This window comes from Lagopus leucura, unplaced genomic scaffold, assembly GCF_019238085.1.
Source record: "Lagopus leucura isolate 7727_CA_CO unplaced genomic scaffold, USGS_WTPT01 Super-Scaffold_73, whole genome shotgun sequence".
Taxonomy (NCBI): Eukaryota; Metazoa; Chordata; class Aves; order Galliformes; family Phasianidae; genus Lagopus; species Lagopus leucura.
Window position 1 is genome coordinate 100,571,455 of NW_024962252.1, and position 21,982 is coordinate 100,593,436.

The following is a 21,982-nucleotide window of genomic DNA, read 5'->3' on the forward strand; positions in this document are numbered from 1 at the left end:
AAAAATACGTGCCAGGAACATGAGACCTATATATGTAGCCTCAAGTTGTGCCAGGGGAGAATCAAGTTGGATGTTGGGAAATACTGCTTCCCTGAAAGAGCGGTCAGGTGCTGGAATGGGCTGCTCAGGGAGGTGGCGGAGTCGTCGACCCTGCAGGTGTTCAAGGAATGTTTAGACGTTGTACTGAGGGACATGGTCTAATGAGAACTACTGGTGACAGGTGGACAGTTGGACTGGATGACCTCAAAGGTCTCTTCCAACCTTGGGGATTCTATGAGTCTATGACAAAAAAGCTAAAGGAACTTTAGCTCTGACTATAATGTTTGCCCAGTGAACCAAAATACACGAGTATACAGTGCCTTTTCATTATTTTATACAAGAATGGACTCTTTTGGAAACACAGTCTTGCTGTCATAAGACAGACTGCCATGCCTCTTCTCTATGCACTGTAAGTATTTTGCAGCTGGTTGGTCAAGAAGCAGGTCTTGATTGAGTTCTCAGACAATAGAAATGCGCTACTCTTAAATCCTCTGGCTACTGACTTCAGGCTGCTTCTCTCTGGAGAAGTCACATAGAAGGTAAAGAACATGCAAGCATGGAATCTGAATGAGCAAGCTAACAGTCATACAGCATTACAAACTAATGCTTCAGAGCTGCCTCACTGTCACCACAAGCTCTGCTCCATCTTCTCTGGAGTAAAAACAACAGCTTAAATATTTTGAACCGCACAAATATAGAAGCCGCAAGAAGTCGCAGTTTGAGCTTGAGATTCCATGTAGAAATTTAAAAAGTAACACAGGAGAACATCATAGTATTTTCTGTATTTTAAATGTATTAAATGTAACGCAAAGAGACAGACAGCAACAGATATGTCAAGATTCAATCAGAACTACTAACCGAACTGATTTTCTCGTGGACTTACAGGCTTTATTCAAGGCCATTTTTTTTTTTCCAGAGGAAAATATTTATTAGGTACAAGTAGTGCTACTGCACTTTTTTTAATTTTTATTTTTTAGTGCAAGAGAGGAGTTAGCTGAGCCACTGAATGCAGGCTTCAATTATACCCACGAGATGCCATCTAGTCACATTTCCATGGATCAGACTACGTTCAGATTTGGACTATATTCTGACTAACTATTTACTATTTCTGTTCTAAAGACACAAAACAATTGTTGATAAGCTTACAGGGTAAGAAATAACTTCAAGGAGCCATTAATAAAGTAATAGAATTTGCATATTCTTCACCAATATGCATGAGAAAAATAAATAAAAACGTGCAAGAATTCTTCCACTAAAGAGACTGAAGAAAAGATGTTTTGGGCACTCTGTGATTCACTGCATTGTGCATATGAGTAGAACCTATTGAAGGTGAAAAGAACTGGGTGACATAAAGAATTCAGTGGAATGCAGAGACTGGAAAGGCTTGTCACATTTGTTCACCAGTGTATATATAACGCAATGACCCAAGAGTATGTCAAAATGTCTTCCAAAGCAATGCGTACAGAGGGGACAGATAATTAAGCAGTAACTGTTGTTTTGTGAAGCAGACAGGACAGCATTTCCTCCTCTACCTTTCATGCTATCAACAACAAAAAACCCCAAAATAGAGTGCTCCCCTGAGATCTGAAAGCAGAACATCACATTTGGCAGTTTCACGTGAAGTGCAAGAATGGTTTTGTTACAGCAGTCAGAATTCCCTCATACTCATTACTCAGCAATTTCCAGAAATGCTTTAAATGTTATGCAACAAATTAAAAGTGAAAAATAAGACGACCTGTGCTGAAAGTATAAGCAATTTTTTCCCCCTTCAGAACTGTGTATTAGAAACATTTCAGCTGATACAAGTAGAGGCAAGCATACTGTTAACAGAAGCAAGAAAACACATGTTTTTGGCACGTCATAAAATTCACCCACGTGCACTGGTATGTGCACAGCTCTGGGAGGCACACAGTGTATTTGTTTGTGCCTTCTGACATCTCTATTACAATTCATGTCAGTATCAGTAGCTTTCTGAGAAATTATGAGACTCGCAAGATTTTGAGTTAATTCTGATAAATGAGATAGACTTTGTGAGCTCTCTGATATGATGGGCAATTCACTAAGTGTCTTGAAATATATACTGCACTTTTTGCAAAGTCACATCTGAATGTTAGATAATGTTGAGTTTCCAAGTGTACATTTATGTTATGGGTTCTTATCTACATCATTTGAAGGAAGAGAAATACATAAAATTCCAGGCTATTATGGTCTGAGCCCTACACTATTCGATTTTGCCAGTTTTGTTTCATGTTGGGTGTTCACTGCCTCTGCCTTGCAAAAGTTGTCATCAAGCATCAAGCAAGGACTTGTCAGCACCATGTGGGTGCTGAGAAAGGCTTTCAAGAGCTGAGCTGGGGATGTGGTGTCACATTGTCCATTACCTGACACTGGAAGGGCCACCTTCATCACGGCCTTGGTGGGGATGCTAAGGGAAGAAATCATTGCAGTGAAGGTGCAACACACTCCTCATAAAGCAACTTATTTTCTAGAGACATTAGTTGCTCAGCACTGCAAGATGCGGAAAGGGCTTTAGAAAAAAGCACAAAAGACTGTAGAAAAATGACAATGCTCTCTACTGGTGTAAATAGAGCTAACATAAGTTGGTCTAACACGGGTGACTGCTGGCAGCTACTGAGCAAACTTAAAACGATGCTACTCCTATACAGCAGGCTGCGTGTGCAAGAAGTGAACATACTGTACAACCATGGAAGTCTGAATTAGCAATCGAACCATGCCAACCATCAAATCTGAAGTGGCTGTCCTACAGGAGGCAAGCTGTACCTTTATGTTACACATGGCATCAGACCACAGAACCGACTGCAGAGATGGAAGCACTGGTGGGCTACCATAAAGGAGCTTTGTGCACCACACCAGGTAGAGAGGACAGCATAGAATTGTTCTCTCTTTGAGACGATAATAAATTAATTGGCACGCAGCACTGTATCTACGTGCGGGTAAAATCTCATCAATGTCTACAAGAGATATTCTTAATTAAGAACAAGAATAGCGCCTGAGGCAACCAGGATGGTGACACTATTTGAGCAAAAACCAAAAGCGACAGATAAATACACTTAAAGTAGGCGTTTGGGTTTTAAAAACAAACCTCTCGCGTGTAAGAAAACATCCCAACTTATCAGTTACGCAGAAGCAGCAAAGCATCGGGAGGGGAATACATTTAAACCCTAAGGAGGGCACTCCAGCCTTTCAGCCGCGCCGCGGGGGAGGACAGTGGCTGAAATTAAATTAATGTCGCTTAAAGAAAAAAAAGCGGGCTCAGAGCTGGGGGCTGAGGCGGCGGGGGGCTGAGGCGGCTGGGGAGCGCGCCCGCCTTCCCGCCCTGCCGTCCCTCCCCTCAGCCCCGCTGCACGCGCAGCCTCTTCAGCGATCGCGGCGCCGCTTTGCGGCGACCTCACTGCAGGCCTCGTTTCCACTCTATCTTTTAATGCCGCCGCATTTGCGGCTGCTGACCGCCCCTCCCCTAAAGCCATGATCTGATTACGGCTGTAGGTCGTTAGGGCAGCCCTCTGCCCTCCACCCTCCCCACGCGCCCAGCCCCGGTCCCCTCCGCGGGAGCGCGCGGTGGTGCCGTGACGCCAGTTGCCGTGGTGAGGCGTGCGCGCACCACCGCCCGACCCCCATCCCCAAACCCGGCGCCGCTCTGGGAGGCCCGGCCATGGCGGCGGAGGAGGAGGAGGCCGACGTGGAGTGGGTGGTAGACAGCATCGCCGGGTTCCTCCGCGGGCCCGCCTGGTCCGTCCCCGTGTTGGAGTTCATGGAGCAGAAATGCGAGGGTGAGCGGCGGGGCGCTGAGGCCCTTCCTGGCGGAGGAGCCGGGTTGGCGGGCGGGCTGGACGGGCGACCCCGCTTCGGTGCGGGTTTGTGAGGTAGGCCGGCACGGGACCCCAGCGCTGAGGGGTTGAAGGCATCGCTCTGTGGTACGAGGAATAAAATGTGGTCCTTCCGGGTCGCACCCGAGGAGCTGCCGTGCTTAAGCAGCGGCTCGCTCCAGTCAGCTGTGTCTAAGAACGGGGCGTTTTTAACCAGGAGAACGATATGAAGGAAAACTAACACATATTAAGAGGTTGGGAAAGCTGTTGGAGGTTTGGGTTAACGGGCCGTTCTTTGTCACCCCAAAGCCTCAGCATCCTGGGTGGGATGGGGAGGGCTGGGTGAAATACCTGCTCAAGCAGGTGTCAGATGAGTGTGGAAAACCCCCAGTGATGGTGAAGGTATGTTATAAAATAAAAACCCAGTTACAGTCACCTATCCTGAGTTACTCAGCGTGCAATAAAAGGAATGCTTTGATTGAGGAGAATCCTTTAAGCCATCATCGATGCATTTTAACACTGAAACACTGATATTATGACACAAAGGCTTCCCGGCGCTGTCACCTTGTGCTGTGCAGCAGCTCGTGTCGAGGGCTGCTATGAATCTGGAAATTGTTTCCACCCTTCGTGACCTCTGAAGATCACTGTGGGCGCTCACACCTTTCCCTGATACACTGGTAAATGAGAAGGTTGGGTAAAGTTACCAGTCTGCCACATGGAAGCAACAGAAAAAGTGTGGCTAGAGCTTTTGCCTCAGTGTCTGCTCAGACTTCTTGACATTGAGGCGTTTTGATTGCCGTGAAGTGGGTGGGATAGGTGGGAGCTGCCTCTCTTGTTTTAGGAATCAGGGTGTGCATTATCCCTCTCTGTAGCAGTGATCTCTCCTTAGAAGGTTGAGTGGAATTTACTGGCAGTAAGAAGATTTATGGAACCTCTGTACATTTCCATGAAGCGGGCTTATATAATGGCCCCCTGCCAGTTTGTTGCTGTGTAAGAAATTAGAGGAGCAAAGTAGAGAAATGGGAGCAAGTGGTCTTCCAGGGTTTCTTTGGACAACTCCCAGCAGCTATTGAGAAAAAAGAAAAGGCTGAGGAAGTGTTGCTGCAGTGTTAGGGTTGCTAAGAAGCACAGTTGAAGAAATGCAAACTTTTAATTGCAGTTCAGCGCTTGTTTGCGTTTCCTTTCAATAAATGTGCTAATTCTACCACTGTTACTGAAGTGTTTTGTTGGGGCAGAATTCTTTTTGTTCTCAAAATGTCCAAAGCCTTCGGACTGAAGAAAAAAAAAAAAAGGCATCATTTCAATTAAGTGTCAATTTCTGATTAGTCAAAACTAGAGTTCAAGCTTTAGTAATGGGTGTGCAATTATTTTGCATATTTAGTTGCATATTACTAAATTTTGCATGTTTATTTAACATTGCATTTAGTAGGAGTGATCCTACTGTTGTTGTATCTGTTGCTAATTGCTTGTTTTCTCTTTCCCTCTTTCTGGGGACTTGACTAATTTCTCATGGCTTCATTAATTTCCGTTTCTGTGGCTTCAGAACTCAAGCTCAGCCTGTGGGCATGCCTTAAAGGGTGGGGGCTTTTCTGTTTTACTCAGATATTCTAAGGTATAAGTTGAAATATTGCTTTGTAAATAGATGAGCTTGACAATGATGTTGAAGACTGGAGGGTAAAGACAGGGTACAAAAAGCAGCAGCAGGTGACTGACTCCCGGTTGGGGGTGGGACTGGGGGTAGGAACAGAGGAGATCCTGTACTTACTGGGTCTGTGACTGCAGATGAGTCAGCTCAGTCCCAGCAGGGAGGACTCAAACTTCACATAGCTGTCACCCTGTTTGAGGAATTTGCTAGCAGTGGTTTTCAATGTTAGCAGGAAAATGCTGAGTTTGTCTCCCAAGGACATCTGGGTCTCCCATCTTGTCCTGGTGTATTGGGTTCTTCAGGTCTTTCCTGTTCGGTGACCAAAGACTCAGAGCCAAAACCTAGAGGAAAAAGATCATAACATGATTTAGAAGACATAACTTGAGAAAATCCAGGATCCCCATTCAGACACAGTATTCCTTAATGCAGTTTAACACAGGAGGATGTTGACCTCACTTGGTTTATCTGACATTTCACTTCATCATTTTTGTTCAGACTCTGAAAGCAGCAGTTTGTGGAAGCTTTCCATTCTGCTTTCCATGTTGTCCTGGAACTGTGCAAGGAGGAGGACCTGGAGTCCCTTTGGTCCTTTTGCCAGCCCTCCTGGGGTATTCAGAGGGGTAAGGAACAGGAGGGGGTAGAAGGGCAGGGAGACATAAAGACAAAGGTTAGGGTCTGCATAGGGTATCACAGAGATCCCCAGAGGGAAGGAGATGCAGAAGACAATAGAGGCAGTGAAGAATCTTCACCATCTTGGGTTTGTAATGTGGTGGTTAACATAGAAGCTGTTTTGTTTTAAGAGTAGGATTTATAGTACTATTTTTGTGAAACAAGCATTTTCTACCATTTGTATGTATTGCTGTATACTTGTAAAACCTTTTTTTTTTGTAATGAAATGATATGGAAAAAAACATTTTCCTAGGTGGAGAAATGAAACAAAAGCAATTGCTGGCTTTCCAAATTCTATCTATTGAAAAGCAAGCTTCCTTGTGTTATTTAGAGGGCCAGAACTGCTTGATTAGATGTTTGTATTTGCTGTAGGTTGTAATGAATTAATGCTAGCTGTTAGGAACGACCTGTCTGGGTTCTAACTGACGTTGCCTCAGTGTTGTTGCAGCTGGAAAATGATCTTTCCAAGAGTCACTCTGAATTACTGGGAGGGTTGCACTAGTTCTGTCACACAAATACCATCACCATTGCGGATGGCACATGAAAAAAAAATCGCACCCACTCACCAGTTTGTGAGCAGAATTCCTATTCTTCAGATGACTTCAAAGCATGCAAATGGGCAGTGACTTGTCCAAGGTGGAGTGGCTAATCTTGAGGGGAACTGACGATGTCTTACTAATAAGCCTCTGCTTTAATTGCTGGGTTTTGCATGACTTCTGTTCGTTGCTGACATGATAAAAATGCAAATTGTAAGTGTGAGTGTAAAAGCCCCAGTCTTCCATTTCTCTTGCTTTCTGCTGCTTCTATTCTGTGCTACAGAAATCATTAGCTTGGTATTTTCAGTCAAGAGTTGTTAATGTGAGTCTGCATGGATAATAATGGCACCTGCTGCATGGACTCCCGTTTTGTCTGGACCGTGGTAAATAAAATGTTAGCAAGTAACAGTAAATGACCAGCACCAGATCTTCTCTTTGGGACTCTCTCTCAATTGTTTTGCAAGCACGATCTCTCTTTCCTGCATCGCACTGGCTTCTTGTTAGTGAACAGCATTTAAAATAAAAGTTCAAGTCATTAGCACAGCCTTCATTTAAATGTATGCAGAGACAAATAACCTGATTCAGTGTCATCTTCCGTATTAGAACAACCTCATGCAAGTTCACATGGTAGTTCTTACATTAAATCTTACTTCTTAATGCATCTATCTGCCGAATCCTCGTCTTGCTTAGGAATCTCTTCTGTGGTGAAAGTGCATTTTTCTAGTATTAAATTAGCAGTGTTACGATAAATTGCCACAAGTACGTGGGTAGCCTGAATGTGTGGAAAAAATAGGTTTTTATTACTGATCATGTCTTGTCACATGATGAAAAGTATTAACTTGTAAAGGTCGGTCTTACTCTAAATGGAAAGTTAATTTGTGGCACTGGTATTGGAAGTACAGGTACGTGAAACACTGACTCAGAGATGTGTGTTTTCCAGTTTTTGATGATGAAGAGGAAAGCAAGTTGTCCTACACAGAAATTTATCAGGAATACCAAGCACTGGTGAGTGTTATTCACTGCTGGGGTGGAATTCTAAGAAATAATGTGCACTGTTGAAGTAGTATGTGGATGAACTTCTAGTTGTGCTGTATTTGTTATTCGGAATTTACTAATGCTGCGTGCCATGAGTGTTATTTAGGTATTCTTTGAGTCATGCTCATCTGTGCGTTTTGAGGCATAAGCACAGATATACAGAAATGTTATTTTTTCTTACACAGCCTTACCTATTTGTCCTTAATGTGAGTGCAGTGGCTAGCTAGAATGTGTTATGAGCTGGAGAGCCTTCACATGTTGTGGAAAGTTAAGGACAAACAGCACAATGTTAGAAAACTTGTTTCCTTATGAGATTGGTAAACCTACTGAATTATTTCAAGTATCAGAATAAAATACAGAATGTTTTTGGAGCGTGCTGAAAATACTTACAATCAATGCACACAGTTTTCTAAAACGTTTCCTTATAACAAGGCTTGGTAGTTCTTGATGTCAAGAACCATGAGTGGAGTGAGTATAGGCCAGCAGTGATTTCTGCTGTGATCCTGAAGATGGATCCTTGGATGCACAGACTGGCCAAAAAATCCTTTTACTTAATAAGTACAAATGGTGAGGAATATCAGCTGGGAGTCTGGAGAGAAGGTAGAGAGGTGAGGTCCCTGGAGGCTGGAGAGGTTCAGTTAAGCAGTGACCAGTTTCAGCAAAAAAAATCGGCACTGATTTAGGACGGCTTATAAAAGCAAATAGGCCAGGAGTATCAGAGAAAGCAGTGATGTTATTGCAGTGATTTCTCTGGGAGTTTTAAAAAAACACAACAGCAGCAAGAAAAAAGATAGAGCTATGGGCAAAAAACACCACGATTCTTAGGGGAAAATCTCCTAGAAAGTAAGGCTTATATTTCTTACAGGTCGAAAAATTATTAGAAGGCTATCTTACAGAAGTTGGCATTACTGAAGAGAAATTTCAGGAAGCTTTTTCATCTCCTCTTGCAAAGACTCACACTTCGCAGGTATATTTTCCTTTGCTAAGGAATGCATAGATTTAATGTTTTAGCTTTGTCTTTCCACAGATGCACATTTGAACATGCAAACATGCATGTTGGAAAAGCTTTCTTTTTAAAACTTCAACGTTCTATAAAACCTAATATGCCTGTTTATATTGTGAACTTTGAGCAGCAAAACGTGCATCTTTGAAACAGCAGCAGGCACTTGTGTGCTGTCACTCTTTTGAGATTTCTCTTCCATGCTTTATACTTTCTAAACCAAACCTCTAAGCTTAAAGGCATGTCTGCCACCTACCTTTATGTGCAGATTTGTCAGCTTTATGGTGGCATTCAGTCCATTTGTAGTAGCAGAAAAACTTGAAGATTAAGAAAAACAGACACAAAAGCAAAAGGTGTTTTCCCCCAATTTTGTAATAAAACAGTAAAATCTGTAAGACAGAGATTGCCCTGGGGAGACAAGGCTTGATTCTGTACTGCTTCACCTGCTGGAAGCTATCTTTAGGAATTGTCTCAGGTATGCGGGGCAGAGAAGTGGGAGCTCCTCCTGCCAGTGAAGTGCCTTGTTGAAATGTCTCCTCCAGCAAGGTTTGTCAGGGCGCACATTCCTTTCTCAAGCTTACAGATTTGTTCAAGAAATCCAACAAATTGTGGTTGTAAACTTACACTGGGAAACCTTCCGGGCTTTATGATAATATGTAGCCATCATGATCCAAGGGCAATAAACCATCAAATTCTTTTCTTGCCTACCAGCTCAACTTATATAGCTAGAAAAAGCAGACAGATAAAAGGATGAAATAGAGTTATTAACAACAAGTTCCACAGAATGTAAATTTTAATATAATTTCAAGCAAACTGAAAAGGTTTTGATTTCTGTATTTTAATTAATTTGCATATGCCTTCCTCCCACAGGCCATTTTGCAGACAGTGCTGGCAGCAGAAGATTTTAGACTATTTAAAAAAATGATGGTACAGAAAAATATGGAAATGCAATTGCAAGCCATAAGAGTCATGAAAGAAAGAAATGGTAAGAAGTAGAAAAGAAAACAAAAAACCCTCACATTTACTTTTTTTAAGACTGTGTAATCCAGTTATAAATGAAAACAGAGTGCTGGAGTTGAAGTTAAGGGAAAACACTGAGCTGGTTTTACTGAGACCAGGATTTTAGTTCTTGGATTATATTCTCAGACACAGAAGTTTATTTTCCTTTTTCAAGTAACAGATGGCGAACTCTATAAGATTTTGGGTGAAACTTGATCTGTTTTTTGCTAGAGAATTTTGCTGAGTGTTAATTGCATCATTTCATCAGTAGTGATAGTGCTCTGTTGCAGAGCTCAGTGCAGTCTGTCATGCCTGCCCTACAGTTCACACTGCATTTGCACATGAAAAAATCTATGGACAGAGCAGAAGTTTGGCCTTCATCATTGTAATAGATAAGTGCTGTAAAAGAAGAACTTTACACCCAACTCTACTGCTCTGCTGATGTTCCTAGAAGTTTTTTTATCTTCTCCCTCTTTTCATCCATGTCTTCTGTGTTACTCCTTTGTTTTGTCTCACTGGGTGCGTGTTTTTTTTCCAGAGAATACTTAAGTTTAATGCAACACCTAGATTAGAAAATGGTTTAATTAACCATGGTTGGTTTGTAGTCTGCAGGAAATAGCATATAATGATCAGTGCAGACTGTGCTGTATGTTCTTCCCTCAGATAGCAAAGCCTTTTTTATGTCAGAGACTTTTGCCTTTTTGCTACTTGCAACAAGGATCTAGAATCATTTTGTAAACAATTTACAGCAAGGAAGGATTAGGTATATTTTTTTCTTTCTCTCCTTTATCTCAACAAGATTTATTTCTCATCTTTGTCTGAACACTGATGCCAGTGGAGTTCGAAATAACTTTCTTTAGAGTAAAGCATGCTTTTTGCATACTTTTATTTTTTGGTAGGTGTGTTGCCTGACTGTTTGACAGAGGGTTCCGATGTATTCAGTGAAATTGAAGAAGAAGAAATGAAAATACTCAGGGAGGTTCTAAGGTAAAATAAGAAATCAGTCCTACTTTCCACCTTCCTTTAAAATAAAAGGATATAGGACCTATATAGCCTTTATAATGAAGGATATAGACCTTCTAGCCTTTTCTGGGAAACTGCTTTCAGATGGCACGAGAAAAATGAATTGTGCTAGACAGTGGATGTGATCAAGGCTATCTAAAGACATGAGAATTACCACTCTGCCATGGTGGAACCATCTTGGTGATTCATGAAATGATGTGCAGCCTTAAAAGCCCCACTGGTTCCATTGTCCTCTGAATCTCAAGACAGAGCTGTGTCCAGTGACTTTGGACAAAGGAAGCTGTAAGCTGTTCTGTGAGCACTCTTAACCCAGGAGTGAAGATATACGATCAACTCTGCTTAAAGCAGCTTTGCTACTCCTTAACGAGGATACCATACTTTGTTCTATGTCCTTCAAAGCCTTGGAAAGGCAAATTGTGCTTCTGCAGTAGTCCTTACTCATTTCCACAGCCTCCTCCTTAGTTGTGTTCAGCGTGTCCTGCTGTCATCTAAGATGCATGTGACTGATACAACTTCCATAGATTCTCCTCCACTCCCAGTTCACCCATATAGAAAGAATCATAAACAAATAATAACATATTAATCCATTTGGGTTATATTATTATATTTACCCTCTGTGTTTCTACCTTTAGCAACTCAATCAGTGGATAGATAGATAAGCCCTGGAAATTCATATACAATTATTTTAGTTCAGGGAGAGATAGAGGACTGAGTTCTGCATGTCTATCATGATTTTCTCTTTCAAGAATGCATTTTCATTTAAGTCATGAAATACGTAGGCTGCTCTGGAAGAAATGCCTGCTGTGTTATGATGCTGGCCTACAACATCACAGGCAGATGGTGGTAGTACAGCAGTAGAGGTTGAACCTTCCCAGCAATATCCAGTTATATTTTGTTGCTGAGTGACAGATGGCAGCAGAGGGGCACTCTGGCAAGATGGCGTTTGATACAGAAGCACATATGAAGCCAAGGTGCATCCTTGGATTCCTTTATGCAGAAAAAAAAATTGCTTCCACTGAAACTTGTAGATGCTGGCTGAATGTGTATGGAGAGCAGGCACTAGATATTAGCACAGTGAGTTGCTTGATGATCAGCAGTGGTGACAGCAGTGTGGAAGGCAAGCCGTGTTCTGGACAGTCATGAAGTCTTCTAGGAGCACTGAACACAAGCTCTTTTTCATTGCTGCTGAAAATGCTTGCTTAGTGGTGATTGCATTGAAAAATAACGTTTTGTAGCTGAGAATTTACCAAATTGTGCTGTTGTGCTCCGTTGTATCTGCTGTCATTTCTGTGGAAATAAATAGGAGACACTGCCTATGTATTTTGGACACTTGCTCACATATCCAACAATTGATTTGATAGTCCCCAGCTATTTAAGCAATGCTGAATTTACGTAGAAGTCATTGGTAGCAAAGAAGTCTCGACTTACATCTTGTGTTACAGGAAATCTAAGGAAGAATATGAAATAGAGCAAGAAAGGAGACGGATGGAAGAAGTGAGTATCTTATCTTTCTAGATGGTTTATGCTGAGGATTGAGAAACGCTTTGAATATTCTCGTCCCAGGCATCAACTGTATCACTCCAAGGCAGCACATGCCACCCTAAGCAAATAAAAGCTCTGTCAATAAGGTCTTCATTTTGAAGGGGCTGTTCTGTTGTCTACATTTTTCTTGATGGTATCGTTGACATTAATGCCACGTATAATACCAGTATTCACCAGTCATCTGGTGCAGCTCATAAGCATATTCCTTTAGTACCTGAATTGTAAGATTCTGGCAACGGGTGTCAGCCTTTCAGATTTAGAGAACATCTGAATTACCAATTCTGTCAAGATCAAAGAAACTTCAAAGCATAAGCTTCTTAGTGACTGCAGCATTCTTAATCTCTCAGGAATGTTAAGGATTGCTTCGTAGACACTGTAGTTACTCATTAAGTCAGCCCAGCGCTGCCAGAACCTAATCACCAGGAACTAGAAATCCCTTCCAAGCGAAACCATCGCTCAGGTAACTGAATGTAAGTGGGGACTGGCTGAACTGCCAGTCATGAAGCAACTGAGAAGCAGATTGAAGTCTGAGGAAGGCTTCTCTGAGGAGGCAGCAGCAGCTACAATGACTGTAGTTTCTACAGTGAAAATGCGTCAGTAAATCTCCTCTTCAACAGGAAAATATATTTCAAGTATACAGAAAAGCTCAAATTGTAGGCCGTTTAAAAAGGGAGCAAAATGGCTTCTCTGTTCTTTTCCATCATAGGAAATTGAGCCTAGTAAATTTGAAAAGAGAAAGCATTGTGTGTTTCTTCAGCCTGATTGACAGAGGAAACTACCTGGAGGCCAAATAATAACTACTGCAGAGGTCTCCACTTTATTTCCAAGCTTGTTCCTTAGGTCAGACCATGATACATGCAGATGATAGTCACATTACTGAAATTCTACCAAAGTAACCTCTGCTGTCCTCTGACACTGCAGAAAAAGGGTAAAAAAACATTGTTTCCTATGTTACAGTGATGCATTCCAGGAAATGAGTCACCTGTTCTACGAAACCTAGAAGCTCTCTGTCTCATTTTAACAAATGATATTCTAAGGTACAGGCTTATCCAAATCCTTACAGGCCAGCCAAGAATATCAGTATTCTTGATAAACGTGCCAGATTACAGCAGTGTCTCATTTTTCAGCCTAGCCACTGAACTGTTTCTTCTTGGAATAGAAATGCATGCATGGAGCTGTACCTCATGAACTGCACTTGAGAGCTTACGATATCTAATTCCATTTAGTGGTTCTTTTTGAAGACATGTAATTCTGTCAGCCAAACTACTTACTTATTGAAAGACTCTTCTGCATATTTCATAAAGATAAAACTTGGTACTTCAGCTCTATTTGCTCTAAGATGGAATTCTTAAACCTTCTTATCCATAGAAAACTGTAGCAAAGAGCACGTGGAAAATACTATTTCAGCTTACCTTAGCATGACTGATCCCATTGGGATGCCTTCTGCCGCTTCCTTTCAGTCACAGGACCAGACCATAAGAGTTTAATAATGCAGAACTTATTTGGAAGGCATTGGCAGGAAGTCTGGCTACAGAATTAATAGAAATTCACTCAGTTTAACTCAACAGAAAAGCACGAATCAGAGGGCTGATGAAGAGTAGAGACATTTTCTGGGCAATTTCCAGCTTTTTCAGGGGTGGATTGCATTGTCAAGATTTCTCAGATAAGCATAGAGGTAAAGCAGCATCAGAAATCATCCAACCTGTTACTTCCATTCAGGTGATTATTTGTTTATTTCTAACTTCAGTGCATGCTCCTAAGTCCTCTTACTATACGACATGTTTTTATGGTAGGTGGAGGTCTGTTGGAAAGTCACAAGCAAAGCACAGTATAAAAAACCCCTAAGTCACCCATTTGTAGCTGGGAAACAAAAATGTCAATTTATCTAATGTTTTCAATTTGACTGTTGGTTAGAGAGTAAGTTTTGAACTAAAATAAACAGAGAAGCTCATAACTATAAGCCAGTACAAACATTCCTACCAGTAAAACAAAATAAGCAGTTTGCTTTGTTCACTTTGACAATGCAATATAGGTAGTGTAAACAACACCATTTTAATTAGGAGTTTTCAAGAGTTTCCTGTGTATTGGAAGTTTAATGCCTGGGATACAGTGGTGGGAACTGTAACGCTTGGTTTTGTTTGCTGTTTTAATTCAAGGCACGTGCTAAATGCAAATCACCAGCTGTGACCAGTTCTCCAGGAGATTCAAGAGAAACTGTAAAAGTTAAGGAGTCTACTGAGGGAGCTGATGGTTCTGAAGATACTCCAAAGTTATCATTAGGTAATTTTATGAGAAAGCTCAATACTAGATGTGCAACACACACACGTGATCCTCAAGAACAAGCATTGTATCTCAGTGGAATTTATTCTTAAAGAGAGTTTGTGAAAAATTTGTAGTTTGATATTCTGAGATCACTTTCAATAATACAGTTCCAACTTTAGCAAGTCTGCACTGTCCTTAGTTATTTTTCCATGGGTCCATTATTCATCTTTGTATGCATTCACACTAAGCTCTCATATCACAAACACTTGAGCTGGATACTTTTAGCCTTTTTAGTACCTGTGGGGCATCCTTGGGCACTTCCTGTTTTGTGGCCATTAATACATGAAGTGGTTGTAGGACCCTCTGTTCTTTAAAACTGACTTAGTGTCCTTCATGTTAGGAAATATAAAAGAAAAGAGTGTCACCTTATAAAATATCTTTTTCCCTCATCTTTTCTGCCTTCTTGGAAAGTTTTGTTACAGTTGTTTAAACTCTGATTCTCTGCTTTCCACTCTTGGAAGAATGCAGGGGGCCTGCAGGTGTACTTGTATTCTTCTCTTAGCCTGATTTGATTCCTCTTATTTTTGCATAGTTATGCCACCTTTCAACAGCACCGTTAGATTACTCATCTGCAGAACTTAATCTGTATTTGAGAGATGGGTGATCTTGGAGCCTGGGATCAGAACTTGTTTGCTGTTCTTGTGCCTGTTCAGCTGAAGCTGAGCATTTCTATGCTCCTTAAACACCAGAGAAATTGACAGACAGCTCTTTGAGAATCTTCTTGCTTTGTAGAGCTGGCATCATGCAACACATACCTGTTCCAAGAGGCTACTAAGAAAGCTTGTCTCAGCTTATCCTCCAGTATAACCTTAGAAAAGTGGTTTCAGTTGGTGGTGAGGGCTAAAATAAAAATCAAGGAGTGTGCATACTGTGAATCTTCTTCCAGACTACTCTCATACAGAGACTACTTTTCAGTCTCTTAATACGTGCTCACTCCAGAGCACGGGCTCCCATCTAAAGCTCCATCTTGGATAATGGGGTCATAACTGCAGCTTGAGTCTCTTCTGCATAGTACCACATGCAGCGCTGGGAAGGAGCACAGCACTCTGTGCCTCTGTCTTTCTTCTCTGTGTGGTTTGGTCCCAGACCCTCGCTGCCCACCACACCTGTTCTCAGATCCTGGCTGTATTCTCACTTGAAGAGTCACCTTAGCACAGAACAGAGTAGCTTGCCTTTCCTACCTGAGAAGAGGAAGTATCCCATACCAAGGGAGCATCAACTTGGCAATGTGACCCCTTGCACAAAACAGTCCTCAGTCAGGGAAATACAGCACCCCCACCTTTTGTCAGGCACGTATTTCTTCTCTTTCAGCCATGTGCCTTTTCATCATCTTTTGCAGTTTCACTTCAAGATCCCAAACTTCATTTGGTGGACCTCTAAAAGTTTTCTACTATATAATGAATTTGAAGCTAATGGCAGTTGCTTTAGTTTTCTTAGTTTCAGTTTGGTGAACCCTGTTAGTGGTTCACAAATGAAATTGCAAAACCATTCATCCTGTGCACTGACCACCCAACTTCTTGCACCGCTAGGAGATAGAAAGGAGAGTTTCATAGTAACAGTCACACACAGCACCTTCCTACCATTCCTCAAGAACACCCTCTTCCTGGATACCTACCAGTTGTGTTTGCACCCAGCACAGATAAGGATGCAGCACCTGCTAGAGCGGCCCTGGGTTGCCTTTTGAGAAGACTGAAGTATTTGCCCACATCAAAAAGTGTTGCTTAGCTTAGTCACCCACAGTATGAGTGTACATACAGACAAATTCTCAGAGGAAAAAACAGGTTATATGCCAGTGCAATTACAGTGCTTTGAGACGTTGTCTCCTTGTATGTCTGCCATCGACCCTCCTTCCCTTGTCTCCTTAGTGTCTTTTCAGGTTCGTGGGTTAAGTGAAACTGAGGGTCCTATGATCACATCCTACAGGTACTGCTAGGACACAAACATCTACAGCTCGAGTGTTTGTAATATGGACAGCAACAGTGTAAATGCACACACACAGCACATTTCAAAGGACCACTTCCTGGTAAGTGGTTTCCCTTGTTCATAGTGTTGGTTCTGGTGTTCGGCATGCACTGTGTGTTCTTTAGGTCTTTTTTTCCTCTGCTTTTTAAAGAAGGCAGCTCTGGTGTGAAGATTTTTTCCTAGCACTTTTAGCTCTCGTGGTACCTCTAAGCAGTTTATCAAAAAAGATGGACATATTTCACTGAAACACAAATTCTTCATCTTTATTCTACATTTCTTACTTTGTTTTCTGTGCTTTGAGCATTTTCTCCCCTTTGCTTTTCCCATTGCTTTTTTCAGTTGTCATTTTCTGTACTGAAGAAAGCAGCAGCATTGAACTGAACTATTCCATGCTTTAACTTAAAACAACAGCAGCCTCCTGCAACAAAAAACCCACAAACGACTGAGGGAACAACAGCTTGCTCTGCACTCAGTGTCAGTGAAGCTAGGCTATGCCATCTCTTACTGTGCTTCGCTAGGGGCCAAGGAAACTGCTCATACTTTAATATTAATGCCACTTGTTTCTAAACATTACTGAGAAAAACCCACAGTGCATCACTGCAGAATTATAATTCGCTACATTCAGTTGTGCATCTTAACTCAGGGATCACAGATACACTCAAAAAGACTGCATGCACTAAAATTCTTATTGTACTTGGTGTTTTTGCATTGATACCAGTATTTTCAGGTTTATTTAAACAGTTCTAAGACTCTCCATTTTTAATAAAAATGTAGCAGGGGCAGCAGCTTACCTTACTCAGAAATAGTTGTAGGTCGCTTTGGGAGAAGTCTTGGTGAAGTTCTAGAGACATAGGCTGCTCTGCAGCTTGGTGACCGGAAAACTTTGACTCTAGCCTCAGCAACACACAGTGGAGTTCTGTGGGATTGCAAGGCAAAATTATCCTTTGTATCTGCAGACATGAAAAGCACAGCTGGAATCAGCTGAGGGTTTGTTTGTCAACACAGGCAGCACTTGTCCAAGAAAAAGCAGCCAGAACTAAGCAGGGTGGCATGCAGAGTAGCTGCTTTGGGCAAGGTGAGGGAGCTGATTGAGGAAGGAAGGCACTGGGGTCACCTGAACCTTGTTTGAACTTCCCTGCCCAGAGCTCCCCTGGCAGCCCCCAGCCAGCCCACCTGGGCCTCCGAGCTCTGCTGATGTCAGGCACAAAGCCAACTTCTGGTGCATCCTCTCCTAGAGAGGAGATCAGTTCTGAAAATGAGATCTTGAGTTGTGGGTCTGAATAGGTGACCTTCCAGTTCTGGGGCCTGCATAACGCTTTGTACCTTGAGTTTCTGCTTCCTTCCCTCTTCCCTAGAAGTTCACTTAAATACTATTGTCTGATTCTGTTCTTCAAAGCTGAAAGCTGAAGCAGCACCCTTGTATTTGGAGTTAGCTAATGCATGCTGTTTGGGCTGCTGATTACTAACTCCTAATTAACACAGAGAATGAGGGCATAATCTTAATGGAAACAATCCACTGGAATATTGCATATGAAATTTCATTCCAAGCTGTAGCAATAGGGCAGAACAATAGGATGGGAGAATTGGCATGATAGAAAGGTGCTATAAGAGAAGGGAAAAAAAATTGCTTACCCATATCTGAAGGCTCCAGGTCCACAGGGGAAAGCTTCACCAGGAAGAGACCTCTAGAGAGAAATCCTACCCCAGCAGGGGTCAGCCCTTCAGTGGGGTCTAAAAGAGGTGCAGCCAGGCTCCACCCCTTCTGGTCACACAGCTGAATTGCCTTCACCTGTGCTCTCAGGGCTGACCGTCCTTTCCCCAGGTACTCCATCAGTGGGTCAGGCTGGGACTCAGCAGTTCCCATACACAAGCATTACACAGTAATTCATCATAGCAGCAGCGGTGCTTTAATGTAAAGCATTACTTAGTCGTGTAAATACAGTACTTACCAGTGGATTTTGATGGTAAGTTTTATGAAAAGTATAAAATCACATTTCTCCCCTTCTTATTAAATCTTCCACTTCTTCAGAGGAGAGATCTGGATGTTAGAGGAAACCCTCCGTTTATTTTTTATTTGATGTGTTACTGTTTTGTTTTTTTTATGTGACGTTGCTGTTTAGAGGAATCTCAGCAATCTGTAAGGGCAGACTTAAAGCCAGTCCGCCCGGCACAGAAAGGCCCAGAGCGCTCACCTCAGCCCACCAGAGGGAAGGAGGACACGAAGAAGAGAGCGCCTGCAAAACGTGCAGAAAGTGCAGCACAGAAAGCTGTGCCAGAAGGACACGTAAGTTTAAAACAACCAGCAATGCCTTCTGCCCCCGAAACAGAAACTAGAATGACAGAAAATAGTGTTACGTTTATAATCATGGTTTTTATTATCGTGATGCATTTCTTTTAACCAGCATGCTGTTTGTGGTATTTAGCACTTTGATTTGCATGGAGTTCAGATCAGCACTCCGTTCTTAAGAGTAGAATTCTAGAACTTAGCATTCAGCCTTTAACCTTGTGATAAGTTCTTAGTAAGACAGCTGTGGCTTGAAGTTCTCGCTTGGCTTCTGAAAACAAGCAACTAAGTTGAGAGGCAAAGTTGATATAAAGGCTTTTATTTCATGAATACATAACTTAATTTTGTTATGTGTATTATTTCCAAATGTACTTCAAAAACATCCAGAATGCACCAGAACTTGACGAGCAGCAGCTGAGACAACGGGAGGAGTATCTTAAGAAAAAACGAGATATGCTGGTAGCTGCAAAGAAAGAGTCAAGAAATAATATAATACCACCCACAAACAGGGACCAGAAGGAGGAGGAACCATCTCCTAAAGAGGTAAAGGGTTTGAATACTTAAAATCATCCTGATGGCTTTATAACAGGCAGGCAGTTTCAGTGAAGGCGTGGCTGAGTGTGGTGGCAGTATTAAAGGAGCAAGTGGTGGGAGTAGTGGAACTATTGTCAGGTCACTGGTTTTGCAGAAGAGTACAGGCTAAAAGTGTTAATGATTAGTTAGCATTTTAGCATTTAGCATAGAAGTTAGCATTTCACCTCTGTATTGACAAATCCTCTTGATTAAGTTTATGAACTGTTAGAGTGCTGGCTTTCTTTGGCTTTCTTTTAATCCTTTGACCAACCTTTTTTTCGGGGGGGGGCTTCCTTAAATCCCTGTTTTTGTTTTTTTTTTTCCATCTAAGACAGGGAAAAAATATTTTGCAAAGTCCAATTTTACATAGAAAAGCTTGCTTAGTTTTCTTGATCTCAGGGGGTTTTGCTCCTTTTTCAAATAAATAAATCCCTGGTTAACAAATCAGCCACTGGAGTAGAAGTGATGAGATAAACCAATATAGAAAGACAAGGCACTCTGAGGAATAGATGCTGCTATCATCTATTTGGTTGCCTCCAATACAAGAAGATACTTGTGGAAGAATTAGAATTATAAGAAAGGGAATGGTAAATTTGTAGAGATACAAGAGATATTCCATTCTTCATGGTGTCTTTGTCCCACATACAGTCGTGAACAGTCTCCTACCCATGTTGGTCGGTAGCTACAAACGTGTTCTCTGTTCAGCCATGTATCAAGGGCAGGGAGAGCTCTGTGGGATAGTTCTGCACCTCAGAAAGAAGATTGAATTGTGACTGTAGTAACAAGAGATCCTCATCCCATTATTCTAGTTGGTAGACACTGCAACGCAGCAGCAGTGGTTGGCATGCGGCGTGTTGCTGCTGTTTCAGCTGGTCATCCTCTCACCATCTTGGTTCCATCTGCAATAATGACTGAAGCATTTGTCACAGTCTGACTTTACAACTTGGACAGTCAGCAGATCTCTCTTACAGAGGGCTTTGTCCTTGCATGTGTAGTGCAAGGAGATGAAACCTGTGATGGTAACAGCAAGTGCTCAGTGCAAGGAAAGTCAGTGAAAACAACAGAACCACTCTTGTATCAAATCCTGTTTCCTTAAGGCACAGTAGGAAAAAAAAAAAAAAAGAAAAAAAAGGCTTCTGCTGCTTTTCAATCTGTTAGGCAAATGGCATGTATAAAACACCCAGTATTCTGGGCAGGGCAGGGAGATGAACTCAAGGACTGACTGTCAGTCAGTGAATTAACCGATACGCTCCTTAGCATGCAGGAGGTGCTGCGATCACAGAAATCCTTGTGATAGAAAATCACATCTGGGAAAAACAGTCAGCTGCACCAAGGAAAGCAGGCACAGCCATAAAGACTGGCATCCTATGGCAGGATAAAGCAGTCAGTGTAGGTCAGACTTCAGGAGAAAAGAGCCTTCTGCTAACCATTATTATGGTAATATGATGTGTTTGTTACAAATAACAGGTCTGATAAACATTTATGTGAAAAGAAATGATTAAACTCTCAATGTGGATAAGGGGGATAGTAGAAAACCTTAGAAAAGAACGCTATCAAAAAGCAGATCGCTGCTCCTTAGCAAAGAGAACCCACTTAAGATAAGAAACTTTGTTGTCTCACGAGTGCTTTGTAATTGCTGAGCATTTTAATGTGCTCAGGATGTGCCCTTGGCGTGGATGGGTGAACTCCTGAGCAGCACCAGTAAAGTGAAGACACTGCTTGACCCACTTCCCAAGAAATGAAGAAACTTTTTGCATCATTTTGGGTTGCAGGCGAGTTTGAAGGGGTGGGCATGCAGCATCAGGTTTGAAAGTGATGCTCTTTGGCTGCTCCTTGTTAGGAAAAAAGGTCTCTGCCAGCACTGCCTGCCGTGGCTCACCTGCCTGAGTAGCAGTTAGCATTAGAAGCTGCAGTACGCATTAGGAAGTCGTGCAGTTTATTTATTGCAGTGTTTTTTTTTCCCCCCATTTTGTTTGTAGGAAGTTTCAGAAGAGAAGCAAAAACTACTGCAGAAGAGGAAAGTGCTCGCAGAAAAACTAAAAGAAGAAGTTATTAATAAGCGGTAATTGTGAGAAGCTCATTGCAGACCTCAAGAACATAGGCGTCTTTAGAATAAATTATGACCAATAATGGAACGGGTTTGTTTTCAAGTATCTCACACTTGTTTTTATAGAGCTTTCGGACAACTCATTCTGTACTTTGTATAAAATATTTGAAGTTGTGCTGAAATGCATTGGAAACGGATTTTCCAGAATGCTGGAAGCTCACGGATTTTCACTGGAATGTGCTCAGCACTGAGGCAGTTTCACAGCCTCACCCACTCAAATGTGCAACAAATATTCATCTGTTAAAATAATAGCTAAAAAATGTGAACGAACAGATTTGATTAACCTTAACTTTTTCTAAAGATTATAGAACTTGGTTCATTAGAATATCAGAAATAAACTACTATTTCAGGCTGTAATGAGTCTGAATTCACATGGAAGTGCTAATGTGACCATCTTGTACTTGAAGGAGCAGCTCATG

At 41.9% G+C, this 21,982-nt stretch overlaps 1 protein-coding gene and 1 long non-coding RNA gene across 2 annotated transcripts; one reads left to right on the plus strand and one right to left on the minus strand.

The window, feature by feature from the left end:
* The first annotated feature begins 3,610 nt into the window (after nucleotides 1-3,610).
* On the plus strand, nucleotides 3,611-21,591 carry CFAP36 (cilia and flagella associated protein 36). The gene is made up of 10 exons (XM_042876678.1): nucleotides 3,611-3,830; nucleotides 7,657-7,721; nucleotides 8,617-8,718; nucleotides 9,622-9,736; nucleotides 10,650-10,737; nucleotides 12,216-12,267; nucleotides 14,472-14,595; nucleotides 18,720-18,883; nucleotides 19,271-19,426; nucleotides 21,436-21,591. The coding sequence occupies exons 1-10, from the start codon at nucleotides 3,713-3,715 to the stop codon at nucleotides 21,520-21,522; spliced, it is 1,071 nt and encodes a 356-aa protein (XP_042732612.1). The 5' UTR covers nucleotides 3,611-3,712; the 3' UTR covers nucleotides 21,523-21,591.
* LOC122182985 lies at nucleotides 16,836-18,296 on the minus strand. The gene is made up of 3 exons (XR_006180055.1): nucleotides 18,232-18,296; nucleotides 17,391-17,515; nucleotides 16,836-17,017 (listed from the first exon to the last, which is right to left on the minus strand). It is a non-coding gene; the product is annotated as an uncharacterized LOC122182985 (long non-coding RNA).
* Nucleotides 21,592-21,982: the final 391 nt, after the last annotated feature.

Bases quoted from the DNA above. Each gene is read 5' to 3' on its own strand.
- CFAP36 (XM_042876678.1), top strand. From the start codon at position 3,713: ATGGCGGCGGAGGAGGAGGAGGCCGACGTGGAGTGGGTGGTAGACAGC. The intron at 7,722-8,616 runs GTGAGTGTTATT...TATTTCTTACAG, and splicing joins ATCAGGAATACCAAGCACTG to GTCGAAAAATTATTAGAAGG. The intron at 8,719-9,621 runs GTATATTTTCCT...TTCCTCCCACAG, and splicing joins CAAAGACTCACACTTCGCAG to GCCATTTTGCAGACAGTGCT.